The sequence below is a fragment of the Tamandua tetradactyla genome, chromosome 15 (assembly GCF_023851605.1).
Source record: "Tamandua tetradactyla isolate mTamTet1 chromosome 15, mTamTet1.pri, whole genome shotgun sequence".
NCBI lineage: Eukaryota > Metazoa > Chordata > Mammalia > Pilosa > Myrmecophagidae > Tamandua > Tamandua tetradactyla.
In genome coordinates this window covers 80614019-80637201 of record NC_135341.1, presented here as the reverse complement: position 1 = coordinate 80637201, position 23183 = coordinate 80614019, and the positions used below count along the sequence as shown (strand labels likewise).

Sequence of the window (23183 nt, the reverse complement as noted above, 5' to 3'; positions counted from 1 at the left end):
GTGATGGGGAATTTGAAAGAAATAAAGAGTAGAAACCTGATCAGAGGCATCCCTGGAGTATATTTAATCAAGATGATTGCCTTTAGCAGCTGGCAGGCATGGTGCTATAGTGATCAGTGATGAAGGGGTATGGTTTCCTTGTTCAGAGACCTTTATATATATATATATACCTAACATTCTGTTTCACATCCTAGATTTTAGTCAAGTGGAATTCTGAAAAAACCTTCCATTGTGAAATACTCTGGTCCATTAAGTTCTTCCACGGCCCCCCTCCCCCATTATTTGTTTATTTATTTTTACTAATTATGGAGCATAGTATTTATTTAACAGCAAATATGACTATAATCACTGTGGTTTTATATTGTAGGGAACACATTATCTTCACTCATCTTTTACTTACTAAGTTAATGTACTATTTCACTATGTCTGTTGAAACTGAGGTTCTGTGATTGCAAGGTAAATTTAAATGATCCAAAATTGTAGTAGTATGATATTAAAAATTTTTGTCTAACTTTATGTGCAAAATTTGATACAATGAGATTTTCTTTTAAAAAATTTTAAGAATCACATAAACTGTAAACTGTCTGCAACATTGCTACATAGCCATATCTCTTAAGTAAGTAACAAATGCCCTTCCGCTGTCATGAATAGTCATTGCACTTCAGCCTCCCACCTTGGCTGTTGCATTTGCACCTCCTTCAAGTCTTTGTTCAGATGTCACCTCCTTAGATGGTATTTATAAGACTGGATTTTTAAAAGTACTTTATCTCCTCATTGTACATCTTGCAATCTGAAATTGCCTATTTACCTTTTTATTTGTTTAATGTCTGGTTCTAGGAACTAGAAATACCAGCCTTTTTAAGAGTGTGTCTAATTAGATTTCATTTTATTTATTTACCACTCTATCTCTGGTGCCAAATGAACAGTGCCTTGCATTTAGGAGTTGCTCAGTAAACACTTCTGAAAATGATGTTGAATAAGTAACTTCTAAACAAACAGTAATTTTAAGGAATAGAAGGTAGAGACTTGAAAATGTAAAATAGGATAAAAAATTAAAAAAGAAATTATTCCTGTGTTGTAACATTAAGCTTTCAGGATTCTTTGATTAGTAATTTTTGTAGTGAGAGTGAACATTTATAGCCATTTTTAGGCATATAAAACTTTTTTTATGACATGGCTTTTATTTTACCAGCAAAGGTTTCTTGAAGATCAGTATGTTGCACAATATAGCCCTATGGAATGTTATAGGACATACAAATAATTTTAAATAAAATTTTAAATTTTAAAAAATTTTAAATTTAAAATTTTATTATAAATAAGTTAGAGTAGTTTTCATAGTCTCAGTTGTCATAGTCAGTGTCAATCACACTGACTTTGATTAATTAGTCTAATTATTTCATATCGGAGATCATACAATTTTTTGTCGTTTGTCTGGCTTATTTTACTCAACTTGATGTCTTTAAGATTCATCCATGTTGTCTCAGTGTCAGAATTTAATTCTTTTTTATAGCTGAGTAATAGTCCATTGTATGTATAAGCCAAATTTTGTTTATCCACTCTTCAGTTGGTGGACACTTGGATTGCTTCCATCCTTTGGAAATTGTGAATAATGCTGCTGTGAGTGTCATTGTGAAACGATCTGTTCGAGTTCCTGCTTTTACTTCTTTTAGGTATATACATAGAAATGAGATTGTTAGATCTTATGCTAATTTTGTAGTTAGCATAAGGAAATGCCAAACTGTCTTCCACAACAACTGCACCATTCTTTATATCTCCCATCAGCAATGAATGAGTGTTCCTATTTCTCTACATCCTCACCACTTAATTTTGATGAGGCCACATTTATGTTTTTCTTTTGTTGCTTGTGCTTTGGATGTAAAGTCTAAGAAACCATTCCCTAACATGGTCCAGAAGATGCATCCCCATGATTTTTTAGTAGATGTTTTAAGTTCTGGTGCTAATATTTAGGTCTTTGATGCATTTTGTATAAGGTGTGATATAGGGTTCCACATTCACGGTTTTACATATGGAGATCCAGTTTCCCCAGCAACATTTATTGAAGAGACTGTTCTTTCCAAATTGAGTGAAGTTCAGTCCCTTGGCAAAAATCATTTGGCCATAAACTCGAAGGTTGATTTCTGAGTTCTAATTTAAATTCCATTAGTTTATATGTTTGTCCTTGTGCCAGTACCATGCTGTTTTGTAGTGAGTTTTAAGAACAGGAAGTCTAAGTCTTCCAGCTTTTTGTTCTTCTTTTCTTGATGGCTTTGGCTATTCAGAGTCCCTTACCCCTACCATATAAATTTGATGGTTGGATTTTCCAGTTCTTCAAACTAGGTTTTTGGAGCTTTGGATTGTGTTAAATTTGTAAATTTCTTTGGGTAGAGTTAATATCTTAACTTAATATCTTTACTTTTTCCTTTCCAATTTGAAAGCCTTTTATTTCTTTTTCTTGCCTAATTGTTCTGGTTACAAATTCCGATACAATATTGAAAAACAGTGGTGACAGTGGACATACTTGCTTTGTTTCTGATCTTAAAAATTTTAGAAAGCCTTTTGTCTTTCACTATTAAGAATGATGTTAGTGGTGGGTTTTTCACATATATGCTTTATCCTGTTGGGGAAATTAAGGGGTGCTTAATTTCTCTAATCTCTGTTATTTCCTTCTGCTATCTTTAGGTTTAGCTTTTCCTAGTTTTTCGAGTTTTTATGTTAGGTTTCTGATTTGAAGTATTTTTAATCTAAGCATTTAAATTTCCCTCTCAGCACTGCTTTTGCTATATCTCATAAGATTTGGTATATTGGGTTTTCATTTTCATTCACCACAAGATATTTCCTAATTCCCCCTTTAACCAGTTGATTGTTGAAGAGTACATGTTTTAATTTCCACATATTTGTGAATTTTCCCTTACTCCCTGCTATTGATTTGTAACTTTACTCTGTTGTGATTATAGAACATAGAATGTATGATATCAGTGTTTTTTAATTTATTGAAACTTGATTTGTGATCTAAGATGTGTTCTATCCTGTAGCATAATCCATGTGCACTAGAGATGAATGCTATTGGGTAAATCAACAGCGTGTCTGTCAGGCCTAGTTGTTTAGAGTATTGTTCAGGTCTTCTATTTCCGTGTTGATTTTCTCTAGATATTTTATCTATTATTGAAAGTGGTGTATTAAAGTCTCCTATTAATGTAGAACCATCAGTTTCTGTCTTAAACACTGTCCATTTGCTTCATATTTTGGGGGGCTCTGCTGTTAGATGCATTTATATTTATAATTGTTGTATCTATTTGTGGGATAACCCCTTTATCAATATGTAATGACTATTTTTGTCCCTTATAAAGTTTTAGATATAAAGTCTGTTTTATCCGATATTATTATAGCTATCCCAGTTCTCTTTTGGTACTATTTTCATGATATATTTTATTCATTCATTTCACTTTAAGCCTACCTGTTTTGTTTTGTTCTTTAACTTTTTTATTGTATAGTATAGCATATTTACAAAGCAAAGGAATAAAAAAGCAGTAGTTTTCAAAGTACTCTTCAACAAATAGTTACAGGTCAAATCCCAGAGTTTGTCATGGGCTACCATATGATCCCCTCATGTTTTTCCTCCAGAACATAGGCTAGAAGTAAGCCTGTGTTTTTTGATTTAAGGGAAGTCTCTTATAAACAGCATATGGTTGCGTCATGTTTTTTTTTTTTTCAAGTATTCTGCCCATTTCTGCCTTTTGACTGGAGAGTTTACATTTATAGTAACTACTGATAATGCAGTATTTTCTTTTGCCATTTGGCTAACTTGTTGTTTTACATCTTATACCTTTTTTGTTTTAAACCTTAGTTCTTCCATTAATGCCTAACTTTCATATTTATTTGATTTTTTTTAGCATACCTTATTTAATCTCTTTTCATTTCTTTCCAGTTTTATTTTTCTTTGTTGCTACCATGGATTTAAAATTTAGCGTCCTAAATATATAATGATCATATTTTATTCTGTACCAACTTGATTATAATACGTATAAACAATGTATTCCCGGGCCCCTCTGTACCCCTATAGATTTTTACACGTGTTACAAATTTTATCTTTGTACCTTGTATGCCCAAACTATAGATTTTATCATTATTTTTTTATGCATTTGCATTTTGGTAACTGCTAGAAGAAGTAGAGTTACAGTCCGCCAAAATACAATAGTACTAACATTTATAATTACTCATCTAGTTACCTTTACCTGAAGATTTCATTTCTTTTTGCCATTTTGAACCACTGTCTAGGGTCCTTTCCTTTCAGTCTGAAGAACTTCCTAACTTTGTCAGGTTATGTTTATCTTGGAATGTCTGAATCTCTTCCTCATATTTTAAGAAAAATCACACTGAATGTGAAATTGTTGGTCAACAATTGTTTTCTCTCAGTATTTCCACTCACTGCCCTCTTGACTCCAGTGTTTCTGACGAGAAATTGGCACGTAATCTAATTGGTACATCTTTGTTCATAATGTGTTGTGCTTCTATTGCAGCTTTCAGAACTCTTGTCTTTGTCCTTTGAATTTAACAGTTCGATTCATGTGTGTTCGGATATGTTTCTCTTCAAGTTTATCCTTTTTGGTGATCACTGGAGTTCTTGGATGTGCATATTAATGTCTTTTGCTTAGTTTGGGTAGTTTTCTGCCATCATTTCTTTGAATATTCCTTTGGCGTCTTTCTCTTTTTCTTCTTATTTTGGGACTCTTATAATGTTTATATTGGTATGCTTGATGGTATCTCGGAGGTCTCTTATGCTATGTTTGCTTCTTATAATTTTTTTTTTGCATGGGCAGGCACTGGGAATCGAACTTGGGTCTCCGGCATGGCAGGCGAGAACTCTGCCACTGAGCCACTGTGGCCCGCCCTCTTTTTTCTTTTTGCTTCTAAGTCCGACTTATTTCAGTTTTCTTGTCATTGAGTTCACTGATTCTTTCTTCTGCTGCTCTATACTGTTGTTGAAATCTTCCTGGGAATTTTTCATTTCAGTTTTTGAGGTTGTCGTTTCTAGTACTTTTGTTTGACTCTTTTAAAATATTTTTGTCTCTTTATAGAGATTCTCATGTTATCATTAAGTGTTTTCCTGATAGCCTTTAGTTTGTTTTCTGTATTTTCTTTCATCTCCTGGAGAGCATATTTAAAATGATTTTTTAAGTCTTTACCTGGTATGTCCATGGTTTGGTTTTCCTCTTGATGTTTTCTGGATTTTTATCTACTTCCTTTAAATGGCCCATCATCTTCTGTTTCTTTGTCTTTTAATCTTTTGTTGTTCACTGACCATTTTAATATTTTAAAATGCTAACTCTGCAATTTATTCTCTGAGATGTCTGTTTCTTGAGTCTATATACAGCTCTTCATATGAGAGAGATTTTCTTGAGTGTCAGGAGCTAACAAAACCAAACAAACATTCACATAAAACATCTGTCGCAGTCTTTGAAAATTGACTGGTACTCTTCTTTAGAGTACAGCCCTCCTATTAAGCAGTACAGCCCCCCATCAAGCAAACCCAAGGTGAATGCGAAGTGTAGTGTCCTCCCTGTCTTTTCGTCTTGTCTTGTCATAGTGGCCTTAAGATTTCCCCTTTTACAAGAACTTGAATGTCCGCACTACTACTCAGGAAACAGACTTTCTTCCTCCTCTGAGTGTTGCACTGCAGAACTCAAAGCAGATAAGTCTACCCCAGACTACCCGGCTCATTTTCTTTTTAGTTTTCTTTGTTGTTTTGAGGTACTTTTGCTTAGAGGGTAAATTCTGGGAGAGGGGCATGTGGAGAGGACTTTTCTAAGTTAGGTTTCACCAACTGGAACAAGTCCTGCAACCCACAAAAGGAGCACTAGCCATCTCCTCATTGTTCTGGAGAGGAGATGAGGGAGGGGCTAGGATGGGTGCTTAGAGCTCCCCCTATGGCTCCAAGAGCTGCACTTTGTTGAGGTGGCATCTGCCCAGCAAATTCAGCCCTTCAGCTGTCCTGAGGAAACATACTATCTTTAAATCTTTTCACCACCTTTGACCAGGGTTGGAACAGTAACCACCCTCAGAACTGGTCCCCCACCGATTTGAAAAGTAGCTAATCAGAAGCAACGATGAGCAGTTGGCTGTACACTTCTGAATCTTGGGGACCAAGGTCTTTATGTCCCATCATGACACCAACACACTGCGCCATGGGCCTAGTTTGAGTATCTCCCTGCTAATCTTCCTGCTTTCAGCCTCGAAACTGGATGATAGATGATGATTGGATTACCTCAGCTGGAAAGTACAATTTACCTGTATGTACTGAGATACAGCAACCTCTTCCTCTCCCCATTCCCTGGATGCTGTACAGTGTTCTCCTGGACCCCAGAATTTTGAAATAATTCATTCGGACAGTTCTTACTTCTTTAATAGTTATTCTGGTAGAGGGACTGATTCTTGGAGCATCCTCCTTCATCATCTTCCTTATATTTCCTTTTGATTTTAAGGCTTATGTGCCAAGATATGTTAAAATACATACATTATTATTAGCCTTCTCTAATACATTATTAGGAGAGCAAGAATAGAATAATGATCCAACCTGCTGTCATCAGTGAATTTCATCTCTGATTCCTTGAGCATGTAATTATATTTTGGCTCAAGGTATCCTTCTATTTAGTATTTGAGATTTTCTAAATTAATGTTTCTAAAAGATATACTACACCTCTCCCTTTCTTGTGTCTTAATGTTGCGTATTTCCTATTTTGGACCCTTAGAATGTGAACTTCTGTGTAAGTTGGAGGATTTAGTTTTTACTTTGGCTTTTTCTTTTCACTAAAAGAGCTAGAAATTCTCCTGTATAGCCTAAATCTTGGAAACAGGTTGGAACTCATGTTTTCTTGATTGAATACTACTTAAATTCTCTTTAATATGAAGATAAAAATATATACATATGTATGTTGTATTGTACAAAAATGTTTTTTTTTTTTTTTTTTTTAAAGGAAAGACAGAGAGAAGGAAGGAAGGATAGAAGGAAGGAAGGAAGGAAGAAAGGGAAACATTTTTAAACATTTTCTTGTTTTTATTGTATTCTGTTTCTCCGTTTTTGTTACATGGGCTGGGGCCGGGAATCGAACCGAGGTCCTCCGGCATAGCAGGCAAGCACTTTGCCCGCTGAGCCACCGCGGCCCGCCAAATATGCTTTTTTTTTTTTTTTTTTTTTTACATGGGTAGGCACCGGGAATCAAACCCAGGTCCTTGGGCATGGCAGGCAAGCACTCTTACCTGTTGAGCCACCATGGCCTGCCCCAAAAATGTTTTTAATGTCCTTAAGTTGAAATCAATAAACATAGCTGACAGAATCGAAATTATAGTAAAAATAGTTGAGTGTACTGTTTCTACTTAGGTGCAGAGTAGTACTTACAGATATTGTTGAAAAGCCATTTTACAAGTAGTATCATTGTCATTTCAATCATTGATTTGCTTAGGAAATCGCATGGCATACCACCACCACCTCTGTGTGTGTTTGTACATATATTGCTAAGAGAATTAACTGTTCAGGTAAAATATATGAATTATGAAAGAAGGGCATGAATTAATAAGATTATATTCCATAGATCTTTACTTTGTACAGTGAATTGCTATGATTAAGGCATAGGCCATTGTACTACAAATATGTAGCTGCACCTGATTGAAAAAAAACTGTGGTACAATTTTAAATTCTTGTCCTTGATTCTGTTAATAAGCATTTATGAAACAGGGCATTATACTGGTGAATGAAGCTAGCATATAATATTCATCAGGCGCAGTCAGTCTCTCGTTTCCTTCTCTCTCATCATTTTTGGCAGAGTAAATGGCAAATAGGTGAAGATATTGCATGTTTTAGTAAATTGGATATTGTATTTCTATGTTTGTATGCATATGTATATGTGCTCTTGCACACACATGATAAAACCAACATAGACCATAAAATTGTCCAGACGAGAAATAAGTTATCAATACATAAATTTAATCGATATCTGTTGGAAGCTTCAACCTTCTTATAAATTATTCACTAGGTTTGTTGCTGTTTTTCATTCCTTAGAATCAGGTTAACACCTGTTTTATGTTTTATTATATTTATAAGGACTTGTTGGAGAAATGGAATATACAAGAACCCTAAGAAGAATTGATCAGATTAGTTTAGAAGATACCATTGGTGATCCTGAGAAATGGACCTTACATATTAGAAAAACTTGCAGAAAAAAAGAGGGATATATATATATGTTCTCTTACATAGAATATTTTCAAATCCAAGAAAACTCAGAAAGAATAGGGCACTCATGAAAACGAAAATTAATACAATATTGAGTATGTAGGAAGCAGTTAATAAATATTTGTTTAATAAATATTGTATGTTTCCAACAAGGAAAAAAAATGGTAAAGTGGTTACTCTGCACTGCCCCCAAGGAAAAACGTCTATAAAATGGAATGGAGGGCCATATGCATGACCAGGGATTAATGTAAGATTTCCTAAAACCTGCCTGTAGAGAGGATGATGTTAGAATGATTTATGACTAATATGCTGAAAGGAAACAGGATTAATTTTAAAGCTGTGTTTAGAACAGAAATAAAGATTAAGGGATGGTATAATGTGAAGTGAAAGACTGGAACCATAACTTATTATTTCTTTGTTTTTATCTTCTCCACCAAGTTGTATGGATCCATAGAACAAAACGTATTTTCTAAGGCAGAGAGAGTCTCAATCACAACAAGGATGAGTGGAGAGTAAGAATATATCCGTTTACTTTAAATGAATAAAATATCTGTGCGTTGAGGTTCTGAAAATCCTGAAATTATCATTAACCCTCTAGGCAGGTGATTCAGAAGCCTGGCAATGGATGGTATTTTCAAAGCAAAGAGGGTTAGAAGCTAGAGAGGATGGAAAGGTAAAATGGTGGGTTCTACCTTTTGAAGTTGTACTGGTTTAAAACTAAAAAATGTGTTAATTTAAATGTTTAATTAATTAATTAGATTTATACTTAAGCAGGTATGATAGAACCTTCTAAATGGAGTGTAAATTGGTACAGTATTTTTAGAGGCCATTTGGCAGTAAAAAATTTCATAGATGTATTGAAGTTCATTACGAGGAATCAATTCTACAAAACTGTACAGTTGAGAAAGGATATCTAACAGCATTGTTTATCTTGTAAAAAATTGCAGACGGTAAAATTTCAGAAATGAATGATTTAAAAACATTTATGGCACTTAAGTATTATGAAGTAATAATTAAAAATAATGAAGTTACATTTCAGTGCATTTCTAAGTGAAAAATGCAAATTGCGTGGTGTTTTAGTTTTTAAAAGCTGCTGGAATGCAATATGAGCGAAATGGAATGGCTTTTAAAAAGGGAATTTATTAAGTTGTGAGTTTACAGCTCCAAGGCCATGGAAACTCCAAATTAAGGCATCCGGAAAAAGATAACCTTTAAGGGCCAGTGAAGTTCTTGGTTTCTCTGTCGGCTGGTAAGGCACATGGTGATGTCTACTAGCTTTCTCTCATCATTTCATAAGACTTCCCCAGGGACATTTTCCTTCCACTTCAGAGGTCTCTGGCTGAGTGGGCTCTGCTGGTTGTGGTGGCTCTAAAGCTTTTTCCAAAATGGTTCCCTCTTAAAAGGCAGTAATGGTTGAAGATGAATCTCTATGGAAACCATCTAATCAGATGTTACTACCCACAGTAGGGTGGGTCACATCTCCATGGAAACAATCAAAAGGTCCCATCCAGCAGTATTGAAAGGACATAGCTTTTCTTGGGTACATAATAGCTTCAGACAGGCACACATGGAAATATGCAAAGCATTCAGTTTTTGTAAATGAGGCATTATCAGTCTTCTGACTTTATAAAAGTGTTTTGACTGCTCGTTTTCATTTTCTTTTCCATATTTGTTTGTGAATTTCTGCATGAGATCCTTGTGGAATTTAGAAAATTAATTTGCATGCATGATATTTGCATACTGTTTCTGTTTGTACATTGAATGTTTTTTTTTTAAAGTAGATGAAGTAACAGCAGTTGCACCATAATCAAGACAAATAAGCCCCATCACCACCAAAATTCCATTTTGCTGTCTCTTTGTAGTCAGTCTTCTCCTTTCATGTCTAACCACTGGCAACCATTGCTTTGCTCTTCTTCTTTGTAGTTTTGCCTTTTCCAGAATATAATATAAATGTAATTATGCAGTATGTATATAGTCTGTACATTGATATTCATCAATGTCATGGCATGTATCAGTAATTCATGTTTTTATTGTTGAATAGTATTTCATTGCACTATAGTACGTATATTCAGTCATCTTTTGAAGGACATTTCTGAGATATTTCCAGTTTGGGGCCATTGTGAATAAAGCTGCTATAAACATTTGTGTCCATCATTTTGTATGAACATATGCTTTCATTTCAATTGTGAATACATACCAGTGCCATTGCTGGGTCATGTGTACAGGTGAGTGTGTGTTTAACTGTTTTGCATTCCTACCAGCAGTATGTGAGATTTCTAATTGCCCTGTTTTGTCACTAACTCTTGAAATGAGCATTCCTTTTTAATTTCAACCATTGTAATGTGGTTAAAATGTGTAGTATTATTTCATTGTGGTTCTAGTTAGCATTTCCTTCATGATAAAGAGTTTGAGCATCCAGTTACATATTTGCCACCCATATAGCTTCTTAGATGAAGTGTTTGTGCAAATCTTTTGCCCATTTTAAAAAATGGAATTGTTTTCCTGAGGCTCTTTTTTCTTTGGCTTAACAAAAGACTTTTATTGGCTGATGGTTTCAGAACCAGAAGGCTTGTTTCCTTTCAGGGTTAAAAGGATTCTTTTATGTTTTACATACAAATTCTTTGTCAGATGTGTGATTTATAGATATTTTGTCCCACCCAGCAATATTGAATGAGGATGAAAGGACATGGCTTTTCTTAGGTACACCACAGATTCAAACAACACGCCCAGTCTGACAGTCTCTGTCTTTTACTGGGGTGTTTATGCTGTTTACATTTAGTGTAATTTTTGTATGGTTTGATTAAACTGTGATTTTGCTGTTTGTTTTTAGTTTAATCATCTTTTGTTGTTTCTCCACGTTTTGCTGCATTCTTTTTTATATTGAGTAGTATTGAAATTCTATTTATTCTATTAAAAATCTGTGAATTTTTACTTATACCCTCTTTGTAAAAAATTTTTAGTTGTTTACCATAGATTTAGCATATTCATCCTTAAATAATCACTGTCTTCCTTGAAGTATTCTATCTTTCATAAGTAATTCACAAAACTTGGAAAAAATAGACTCCTAAATCCTTCTGTGTATCTTTTTCGCTTTTATCAGGCATATTGTTTTTATATATGCAGTATGCCAAAAATACATTGCATTTTAAAGTGTGCAATTCATCTAATACATTCACAGTGTTGCACGATCACTACCTTTATTTATTTCAAAATATTTTCATCACTCCAAAAGAAAATGCAGTAGCCATTAAGCAGTTACTCCCCATTGCCCCTTTTGCGTAACCACTGGCATTCCTGTATCCACATAGATTTACAAATTGTGGATATTTACTATAAATGGTATCAAAGAATATATCATCTTTTGTGTTTGGCTTCTTTTACTTCATGTAATGTTTCAGTGGATCATCACATTGTACCGTGTAACAGTACTTCATTCCATTTAGTTATTTGTCTGCATATTCACCGACTATTACATGGAGTATTTGTAGTCTTCATCACATACTGTGAATGTTCATATCTTAACACATGATATTCTTTCTACCATTTCACAATTACTTGTAAAATTCTTATTTATCTTTAAAAAACTTAAGTTGTGGTAAAATACAGGTAACAAGATTTGCCATTTCAACCTTCTTAAATATACAATTCAGTGGCACTGATTACATTCAAAATATTGGGCAACCACCACCACTATTTCCAATACTTTTTACCCCCAAACAGAAACTCTGAGCTCATTGAGTAATAACTCTCTAAAACTCGCATCTGCTTTCTGTCTCTTAATGTGCTTATTCTAGATTTTTCGTATAAGTGGAATCATATAATTATTCTATTGTATATGGCCTACTTCATTTAACATAATGTTCATGAGGTTTGTCTACATTTTAGTATGCTATCATAACTTCATTTCATTCTATGGCTGAATAATGTTCCTTTTCATCTGTATGTCACATTTTGTTTTTCCATTCATCTTTTGATAGACACTTATGTTCTTTCTACTTCTTGGCTATATGGTTTGTGAATGTTTGTATACATGTATGTTTGAGTCTCCACTTTCACTTTCTTTGGGTTATACTTAGTGAAATTTCTGGTTTAAGTGGTAATTCTGTTTAACTTTTTGAGGATTTGCCAAAGTATTTTCCATAGCAGCAACACTATTTTACATTCCCACTAGCAATGCAAGAGGATTTCAGTTTCTACACATCATTGCTACCACTTGCCTTTTTTTTTTCCCCCCAGTGGTAGTTATCATACTGGATGTGACTTTATCTGATAGTTTTTGGTTTGCATTGCACACCAATGTGTGTCTTTTCATGTGTATGCTGGCTGTTTATATAGCTTCTTAGGAAAATGTCTATTTAAGTCCTGTGCCAAGTTTTAAATTAGTTTGGTTATCCTTTTATTGTTGGCTTGAAGGTGTGTTTTGGTATATTCTGGATACTATGCCCTTGTATGGTTAGCATATCATCTGCAAATATTTTTCTTCTATTTTTCAGGTTGCCTTTTCACTTTTTTTGATACTGGCCTTTGCCCCGATTATTTAATTTTGTTGAAATCCCATTTATTTTTTCATTTATGTCCCATTATTTTGTGTTCTAAGAATTTATTGCTAAGTACAAGGTTATAGAATTTTATATATGAAATATAAAGTCTTATATAAAGTTAATTTTGTGTATGGCTTGAGATAGGAATCCAGCTGCATTCTGTTGTATTTGGATATCCATCTGTCCCAGCACCATTTGTTGAATAGACTCTCATTTCCCCATTCACTGGCCATGGTACCCTTGTGGAAAATCAGTTGGATGTCACTGTGAGGATTTATCTCTTAACTCAGGTCTTTTTTTTTCCTTCTATATGTCTCTCCTTATGCTAGGACCACACTGTTTTGATTACTGTAGCTTTGTAGTAAGTTTTGAAATTGAGAAATGTGAAACTACCAGAATATTCATTTTTTAAAGAAACAATTAAAACCTACAGAACTGAATTCTGAAATGCCATTTTGATGTAAATACTATGTAGATAATTCATTAAACGATTATTTAATGTACAGATCTCCCAGATACCTTCATAAGCATAACCAATGCGTAGAGTACAAATAAACACAATTTCATTGTTACATGTTTAGTTTAAGTAGTTGTGCTCTACCTGAGTAACTTAAAATTTGATGCAAAATGTTGGTGTGTTTTAATTTCCTCCTAGCACCCAATTTCACAATTCAGCTACTCTTTCTTTCTGCCCACCCCACCAAAAAACATTCTTTTACTGTCACAGTCTAAATAATTCAGCATTACCTTTGTGTAAGCCTGCTGGAATTTTGATCGTTATAAATATTTTATATTTATAATTTTTTATATTGATATTTATATTGTTTTGTATGTAATGTTTTAATGTTTATTTTTATGTTTGTAATAAATTGGATTCCATGAGTATGAGACTCTGTTCTTATTAAATTAAATAACCTCAAGGTATAAATAGACATTACATCTGTTTAAATTAACTATTAATTGTGATGTTAATAAAGGGAAACAAAATTGGAGTAGGATATGTAATCTTAAGTTTTGGTTAAGATAATATTTCCCAAAGTGTAGTCAAGTATTTTTTGTATTCAGTGAGGCTTAGTTCATACATAGATGATCATTTTTAAAAGTTAATAATTTTGTTTTTGTTTTAACATATTTTAGAAATCTTGGGCAAGTCCTTGGAGAAAATTTTAGGAAAGATTTTGACCCCAGATCTAATAGAGAAGTCCAAATTGTTAGGTGAAATTTTCATAATTTTATGCTAGTAAAAAGTACAAATTGTAGTGCATATATTCTGTAAATTCATTTTATTTTAAAGTAATTTTTATCTTCTTTTTTTCCCATCAACAGATTGCCTTTGAGGTTATTTTAAAAGTTTTCAGTTGTACAGCACCTCAGTCTTTTATTTCATTTTGGGACGACTGCTCAAGCAATGATTACTTCAGAGTTACCAGTGTTACAGTAAGTATTTTATTTTTAAAACTATACGCTATGTTTCTTTATGGAATGCTATCTTTGATGAGGTATATTCTTGATATTAGTATAATATGTTTGAACTCTTATATGTGTTAGAATGTACAATTATAGCCATCCATAGCCCTTGATGTTTGAATGTCAATATGTTCAGCTTATTCAAACATTAGATGTTCGTGTCTTATGTGAGTGGTCAACAGTCTCTGACCCATGAACCAAAGCCAGCACAGTGCCTGCTTTTGCAAATAAACTTTTATTGAAAGAGAGCCATATTCTATTGAGTATGAGTCTACGGCTACTTTTTGTGCTAACAAGTTAGAGTTGAGTAGTTGCAAGAGAGACCATATTGGCCACAAAGCCTAAAATATTTACTCTCTGGCATTTTAACAGAAAGAGTTTGCTAGATCCTCATTAATATTGTTTTTGTTCCCTGAAATTGAGATTATTGAGCCATTCTGGTTGTGAGAGATGATCCTAGGGAAATAACAGTTGGTATTTCTAGTGGCATCTTATTGGAGTTGTAGGTCAGATATGAGATCTTGCTTTGGATTTTCTTGGTTTCTCTCAAAACTTTCATCAGCATGCACATCAGAAAACTGAATACTTTGATGTTATAAAATAACAGTGGTTTAGATGAAAATGGTCAACATTTTAAGCAATAATTTTTATGTCATTACTGTTACAGTTCATTTACCTCTTTCTTTTCCAAGACACTGTGGTAGACTTCTAATTAGTGTCCTGGACTTGTTTTTCCTCCAGAGCTCTAAAATATAAAGGTGTCCAAATTCCTTAACTGCTTGAAACAATGAATGCATCCCTCTCTTCTTTCCCCCATCTATGGAAGATAAATTGTAAGCCCTTTTAATCTTCTTATCTCAAATTTCAAGTAGGTGACTGACTGTGCTTCTATAATACCCTGTTTTATACCATTTTTCAGCAAGATGTGAACCTGTAATGTAACTGTGGGTACTGGATAGTGGTTATCTGGGAGTTGAGTAAATGAGCTTTGGTTTATACACATCAGCTGAAGATGGTACTTGTCACTGTCAGGCTGAGAAGTAATAAGCACTTATTCAGATTATACAATTTTCTGGGGATTATGCTGGAAGTAGTTGCACGTGTTATCTCACTTCATTCATCCACCCGATAATTCTTTGTTCATTATAGAGAAACGTAAATATGATATTTCTCTTTTTATTTATAAACTTATGCTTCTATCATATGTAAAGTGAAGACAGTGTGTTAGAAATTGATCTTTAAAGTCTGCTCAAAATAAAAAGTTATACTCTAGAGATTCTTAATCTTCAGTCCAGAAACAATTTTTAAAAACATGTAGACAATAGAAAGGTAACTCTAATGAGTCAGTCACTCCTTGACTTAATTAAATATTGCAGCTTCTGGAGAATTTGTCACAATGCTATTTACTCTTAAACATTGCCGGAGTATCCTCATTTACCATATATTTATGTACTGTAATTTATCCTATATTCTGGTGTAATATAGCAAATGAACAGACTCAGTCCTTATAGATATAATTTTTATGAATAATCACACAGATAAATATGTGTTATAGGATCTATGAAGGAGTAGAGAGTATCATGGAAATTTTAATGTGTGCCTTCATATAGTCTGTTTTTCTGAGGAAGAACAGTTGAACTGAGTTCTGAAATGAGATGGGGTGATAAGAGGAAGAAGAGGTGAGTAAGGTTACAAGGACTCTTAGGCAGGAGAAAGCATGGGATATTTGAGGGACTAAAATAAAACTACTTTTAATATAGAGTTGGGGATAAGAGGGTTATATGAGAATAAGGCTTGTGAATAGAGATGAGGTAATACGTGCCGGGTCTCGATAAGTTGTCTTTTGTTTTTTTCTAAGAGCAGTGGAAATCACTGTAGGGTTTTAAGTATGGAAGAGATGTAATAAGATACATATTTTAAAGATCACTCTCAGTGCAGTATAGTGATTATATTGGAAAGCCTAACACTGGATGCAAGAAGAACTTTTTGAAGAATGTTGTTAATATCCAGTCCAGAGATGGTGGCAACTTGAACTAAAGTGGTTACAGTGAAGTTGCAGAGAGATATACAGAATTTAGAGAATTTTAGGGGACCAAGTTATCTTTTTTAAAAGCATTTTTAGATTTTTAAATATAACATATATGCAAAAAAAATGCAATAATTTTCAAAGTACATCTTAACAAGTAGTTACAGAATTTCTGGTATAGGTTACCATTCCACATTTTCAGGTTTTTCTTACTAGCTGTTCCAAAATACTGGAAGCTAAGAGAAATATCATTAGAATGATTCAACAGTCATATTAGTCTGTTAAATCCTATTTTTTCTGTTATAATTCCTCCTCCTTTGATCACACTCTCAATCTGTAGGGGTCTTTGGGCTCTGCCCATTCTAAGTTTTTCATGTTGAAAAGGGGTGTCATCAATAGAATAGTGGGATGAAATTAGTTGATATTTTTGGAGAGACTGGCTCTGCTGGGTTTTAGTAATTATTTGGCCTAAGTACCCTCTGGAGGGTATAGGTTTCAGGAAAATAAACTTAGTACATGAAACTTTTGTAGCATCTCAGAGCCCTAGATGTTCTTTAAGGTTAAAGGGAACGACGTTAGTTTTGGGGTATGGCAAACCATGGAACTTAAACAGTATCTGCTGAAGTTGCATAAGAGTAGCCTTTAGAATAGCCTCTCAACTCCAGTTGAGTTCTCTTAGTCATGGATACCTTATTTTGTTACATTTGTTTTCTCTCTTTCAGTCTGGAAAGGCATTGTTGATCTCCTGGTGTCAGGGCCACGCTCAACCCTGGGAGTCACATCTGTCTTTGTCAGGGAGACTTTGACCCCTGAATGTCATGTCACACACACAAAGGAAGATAATAATTTTCCTTGCACAGTTGGAAGTGTGAGGCCACATCCGAGTAACCAAAGACGTTCTTGTGAAAGCAACTCTTGGTCATAATTATAGATAAGCTTAGCTTCTCCGCTTCAAAAATAAGTTTCATGAAGGCAAGCCCCCAAATCAAGGGCTTGGCCTGTTTTCTTATGAGTTCCTAATGTTTGCAAGAGTACCAGAGGTTTCCCAGATGGGAAAGTTTAATAGGTGCATATATTTTTATCCAGTCCCTCTTGGGACTGTATCAGTACTTTTAAATTATCATCCCACCCAGTATGGGATGTATCTGGGTATTACATGAAGGTATACAGAATTACAAGGCTTCATTCCTGTTCTGGGCTCCCTGTGCTTAGGGTTATTTAAATGAGCTCTCCAGATAGGTTGATTTAGATGGTGTGTTATAGGAAAGTTCAGGTTCTAGACATAATAAACCTCTCTGCTTTTGGTCTCATACAGTAGTTGAACCTCATCTACATCTAAATGAAGATTCATCCATGTTTGTCATATGCTTCGGTACCTCATTTTGTTTTACTGTTGCATAATATTCCATCGTATGTATATACCACATTTTATTTATCCACCTATCTGTTGATGGGCACTTGGATTGTTTCCATCTTTTGGCAACTGCAAAAAATGCTGCTGTGAACCTAGGTGTCTGTTTGTATCACTGCTTTCAGCTCTTTTGGATATATACTGATTATTGGTATTTCCCGTTCCTAGCGCAACCCAATATTTAGTTTTCTGAGGAACTGCCAAATGGTCTTCCACACTGGCTGTACCATTATGCATTTCCACCAACAGTGAATAAGTGTTCCAGTTTCTCCGTATCTTCTCCAACATTTGTTGTTTCCTGTTTTTTTAATAGCAGCCATTATTATAGGTGTGAGGTGATACCTCATTGTCATCTTCATTTGCATTTCCCTTATGGTTAATGAAAATGAGCATCACTTCATGGGCTTTTTAGCTATTTGTATATATATATATTTAATACAGTTTTATTGAGATGCCCTCACACACCATATAAACCACCTGAAGTATACAATCACTGGCTCACAGTATCATCACATAGCTGTGCATACATCCCCATGATCAATTTTGGAACATTTTCATTACTCCAGAAAGGAAATAAAAATAAAAAATAAGACCCAAATCCTCCCATACCCCTTATCACTCCTCCCCACCCATCCATTGACCCATAGTATTGTTGTGGTAATCTCTTAACTGTTAATGAAAGAATATTAAAATATTATTTTTAACCATAGTCCATAGTTTGCAGTAGGTACATTTCCCCATTTCCCCCAATTTTTCATCTATTATTATTTTTTAACATTTGTTCCCCCTGTTATTTATTTATTTTTAATCCATATATTTTACTCATCTGTCCATACCATAGATAAAGGGAGCATCAGACACAAGGTTTTCACAATCACACAGTCAAATTGCAAAAGCTGTATCATCATACAGTCATCTTCAAGAAACATTTTAGCCATTTGTATTTTGCTCCTCGAAAAAGTGTCTAGTCATATTCTCTGCCCATTTAATAATTGAGTTGGTTCTTTTGTTGTTGAATTGTATAATTTCTTTATATACAGTATCAAACCTTTTTCCAATATGTGGTTTCCAAATATTTTCTCCCACTGAACTGGCTGTGTCCTCACCTTTTTAACAAAGTACCTTGAGGCACAGATTCTTTTGTTTTAGAGGAGTTCCTGTTTATCAATTTTATCTTTTGTTGCTTGTGCTTTGGGTGTAAACTTTTAAGAAGCTATCTCATATTGTTAGTTCTTGGCAATGTTTGCCTATATTTTCTTCTAGGAGTTTTGTGTTACTGGCTCTTATATTTAGGTCTTTCATCCATGTTGAATTAACTTTTTTGTAGGGTATAAGGTAGGGGTCCTCTTTCAGTCTTTTCTCTATTGCTATCCAGTTCTTTCATGCCTACTTATTGAAAAGACTCTTTTGTACCTGTTTAGTGGATTTGGGGGCCTTATGGAAGATCAGTTGAACATAGATTTGTGGTCTGTCTGTATATTCTTGATTCAATTCATTGGTCACCACTTCTGTCTTAGTCCAAGGACCATGCTGTTTTGACCACTTTGGCTTTATAGTAAGCTTTAAAGTCAGGAAATTAGACCTCCCATTTCGTTCTTCTTTTTTTAGGATTCTTTACCTATTTGAGCTTTTCCTTTCAAATAAGTTTTATAACTAGCTTTTCCAGGTCTTCAGTGTAGGTTGCTGGAATTTTGATTGGTATTGTATCGAATCTCTATAGATCAGTTTAGTAGAATTGACATCTTAGAAACATCCAACGTGTGTGTCTATGAGTACGGAATGTCTTTCCATCTATCTAGGACTTCTTTGAGTTCTTTTAGCAATGTTTTATAGTTTTCTATGTAGAAGTCCTTGAAATCTCTGCTTAAGTTTATTCCAAGATATGTGATTCTTTTTGTTGCTATTTTTGAATGAAGTTTTTTCCCTTAATTTCCTTCTCAACTAGATTACCTGTCTATAGAAACATGACTAGTATTTGTACTTTAATCTTGTATCCCACCACTTTGCTGAATTTGTTTATTAGCTCATGTGGCTTTTGTCTTAGATTTTTCAGGGTTTTCCAAGTATAAGATCATGTCTTCTTCAAGTAATGAAAGTTTTACTTCTTCCTTTCCTATTTGAATACCCTTTATTATTTCTCCTGCCCGATCACTCTAGCTAGGACTTACAGTACAGTGTTCAAAAATAGTGATGACAGTGGCCAGCTTTGTTTCATTCCTGATCTTAGGGAGAATATTTTCAGTCTTTCATGTTAAACATAGTGCTGGCTATGGGTTTTCCATATATCCCCTTTATGATATTGAGGAAGTTTCCATCAGTTCCTACTTTTGAAGTTGTTTTAATCAGAAAAGGATGCTGATTTTTTTAATCTTTGTAATTGTTTTTTTTGTTTAAAACACTATGTTTACACATGAGATGTGCCTTATTGCAGTGAATAAAACTTATGCAAAGGAAGTAATATTAACTAGTATAGTGGCATTTCTTTCAAATGCAAGAATGCTAGTTTCCTTGGGCTCCCTGTCAGGTTTTTTAAAACATATTTTTATTGTTAGATCTTCACATACATACAGTCCATACATGGTGTTCAATCAGTGGCTCACAGTATCATCACATGGGTGTATATTCATCACCATGATCTTTTTTAGAACATTTGGCATACTGGATTTTGACACATGCTTTTTCAACACCAATTGAGATGATCATTAGATTGTTTTAATTTGTTATTGTGTTTTATTACATTGATTAATTTTCTTATGTTGAGCCATCCTTGCTTTCCTGGTGTAAACCCCACTTGGTCATGATGTAGAATTCCTCTGACATGTCATTAGATTGAGTTTGCTAGTGTTTTGTTGAGAATTTTTGCTTTATGTTCTTTAGGGAAATTGAGCTGTGTGGTTTTTTCTTTCTTGTAGCATCTTTATACAGTTTTGGTATTAGACTGTTAGCTTCATAAAATGAATCAGGTTAGTGTGCCTTTTTCCTCAAGTTTTTTGAAAAGTTTGAATAGGATTGGTGTTAATTCTTTTTGGAATATTTGATAAAATTCCTCTGTGAAGCCATCTGGTTCTGGGCTTTTTTTTGTAGGAAATTTTTTGATGACTGATTGAAGCTTTTATTCTTGTAATTGGTTTGTTGAGATGTTCTTGTTCTCTTGAGTCCGTGTAGATAGTTCGTGTGTTTCTAGGAATCTGTCCATTTCATCTGTGTTGCCTAGTTTGTTTGAGTATAGTTGTTCATAGTATCCTCTTATGATTTTTAAAATTTCTTCAGGATCCATAGTGACAAGCCACCTGCCCTTTTTTATTTTATGTGTGTCCTCTCTATTTTTTTTCTATTTGTATTCTTGGATCTAAGAACGCATCTCTTGGAAACAGCTTATGCATGAATCATATTTTTAAATCTCTATGCCAATTTGTTATCTCTTAATTGATGAGTTTAGTCCCTTAGTGTTCAAAGTTTTTACTGTACAAACAGTTTTTGAATCTGCCATTTTATCCTTTCATTTTTTATTTGTCAGATATATAGTCTTTTGTTATCTCTTAATTGATGAGTTTAGTCCCTTAGTGTTCAAAGTTTTTACTGTACAAACAGTTTTTGAATTTGCCATTTTATCCTTTCATTTTTTTATTTGCCAGATATATAGTCTTTTCCTTCTCTCTTTTTATCCTTTGAATTGTCCTTAATAGTACTCTTCAATTCTACCTTCCTCCATATCTCCTTCCCCTGTCTTTTTTTTTTCCAACTAACGGGATTCCCTTTAGTATTTCTTGTAGTGCAGGTCTCATGTTGACTAGTTCTCTCAGTCTTTATTTGTCTTTGAAGATTTTAATCTCTATCTCAACCTTTAAAGGACAACTTGGCCGACTGAAGAACTCTTGGCTGGAAGCCTTTCTTGTTTGGGATCTTAAATATATCATATCACTGCCTTCTTGTCCCCATAGTGCCTATTAAGTAGTCCAAACTAAGTCTTAGGTTGTTTCCCTTATATGTAGTGGATCACTTTTCTTGTACAGCTTTCAATACTTTCTGCTCCTCTTCAACTTTAGACAGTCTGATCAGTATGTTTCTTGGAGTGGGCCTATTTGGATTTATTTTATTTGAGGTTCATTGGGCATCTTTGATTTGCATATTTATGTCTCTTATGACAGTTGGGATGTTTTCTCCGATTATCTCATCAACTAACCTTCTCAGCCCTTTACTTTTCTCCTTCTGGGATGCCAATGATTATTATGTTTCTGTGCGTCTTCAGATCTGCTGTTGTGAGTCTCTAATGTATTTTTAATTTGGTTAACAATATCTTTCATCTCTGAGATCTGCTATTTTACTATTTAATCTTTCAAATTCTTTGTTCTCTTCTAGTGTCTTCTTGATATCCTTTATTTCTTTATAAATGTCTTCAGTAGTTTTCCCATATTCTATGTCTCCCAGGTGTTTTGATTTGGTTATTTAGTTGGGCCATTTCTCTGTGGATCTTCACTTGCTTTGTGATTTCCCATTTCATCTGGGGCATTTGATTATCTTAATGAGATTATTTTGCAAGCTGGTTTTCTTCATTCATGTAAAATTTTGTATTTACTAAGGTTTGCTTTGAAGGTCCCTTGTTTGCACTTGGTTTGTCAGTAATTCCCTGCCAAATCAAGGCCCAGTTCTCAAATAGGGGATGCAATTGGAGGTCTATGAAAAACAGTGCAGAAAGATGCACAGGTGGTTCAGTGCTAGAGCCCTGCCTGTCTCGTGGGAGACCCAGTCTGTCTCCCAGCCCATCCTCCAAAAACAGAAAAAAAGAAAAAAAAATAGTTGAGGGTCTTTTAAAAACTAGGCAGAAAAGGGTGCACAGGTAGAAGGCTTGCCTGTCATGCAGGATACCTGGGTTGGAATCACAACCCATGCACCAGGAAAAAACAAACACACAGAATATTTGGCGGCACATGGCTCGCCTGGCCTCCTCACCCTGCCGTTCCATTCATGTACTCCCAAGAAGCCCAGGCTTCCATGTGTAAAGGGGAGCGTGACTGGGACCTCATGAGCCTCTTGCCAATCAGCCATCTGGTTGGCTCTGCTCCAGTCTTCACCTTCTCCCCGGTGGGGGTGGGAGGTGGGGATCCTCCATCTCCGCCAAAGTCAGGAGCCCGCAGCAGCCCACCTCAGGGCTGGGAGCAGGCTCTGTGCACTGACCCAATGGTCCTACTGCACAAAGGAAACAAGTTCTGCCTCAGGACTCCCTGCAGGTACTCTCAGCCATGGGACATCCAGAGAAGATATCATGTATTAGCTAGGGTTCTCTAGAGAAGCAGAATCAGTAGGAAATATCTGTAGATATAAAATTTATAAAAATGTCTCATGTAACCATGGGAACATAGAGTCCAAAATCCATAGGGCAGGCTGTGAAGTTGACAACTCTGATGGAGGGTCTGGACGAACTCCACAGGAGAGGCTCACCAGCCAAAGCAGGAAGAGAGTGTGTGTCTCTTCTGAATCCTCCTTAAAAGGCTCCCAGTGATTAGGTCACTCATT

The 23183-nt window shown here is 34.7% G+C and overlaps 1 protein-coding gene across 7 annotated transcripts in view; it reads left to right on the top strand.

Moving 5' to 3' along the window:
- STAG1 (STAG1 cohesin complex component) overlaps positions 1-23183 on the top strand; it is a 496328-nt gene that overhangs the window by 112032 nt on the left and 361113 nt on the right. For all 7 annotated transcript variants that reach the window (XM_077130200.1, XM_077130199.1, XM_077130205.1 and 4 more), the window contains one exon: positions 14092-14202. In XM_077130200.1, coding sequence (XP_076986315.1) covers positions 14174-14202 — 29 coding nt within the window. In that variant the 5' untranslated portion in view covers positions 14092-14173. The remainder of the gene's footprint in view (positions 1-14091; positions 14203-23183) is intronic.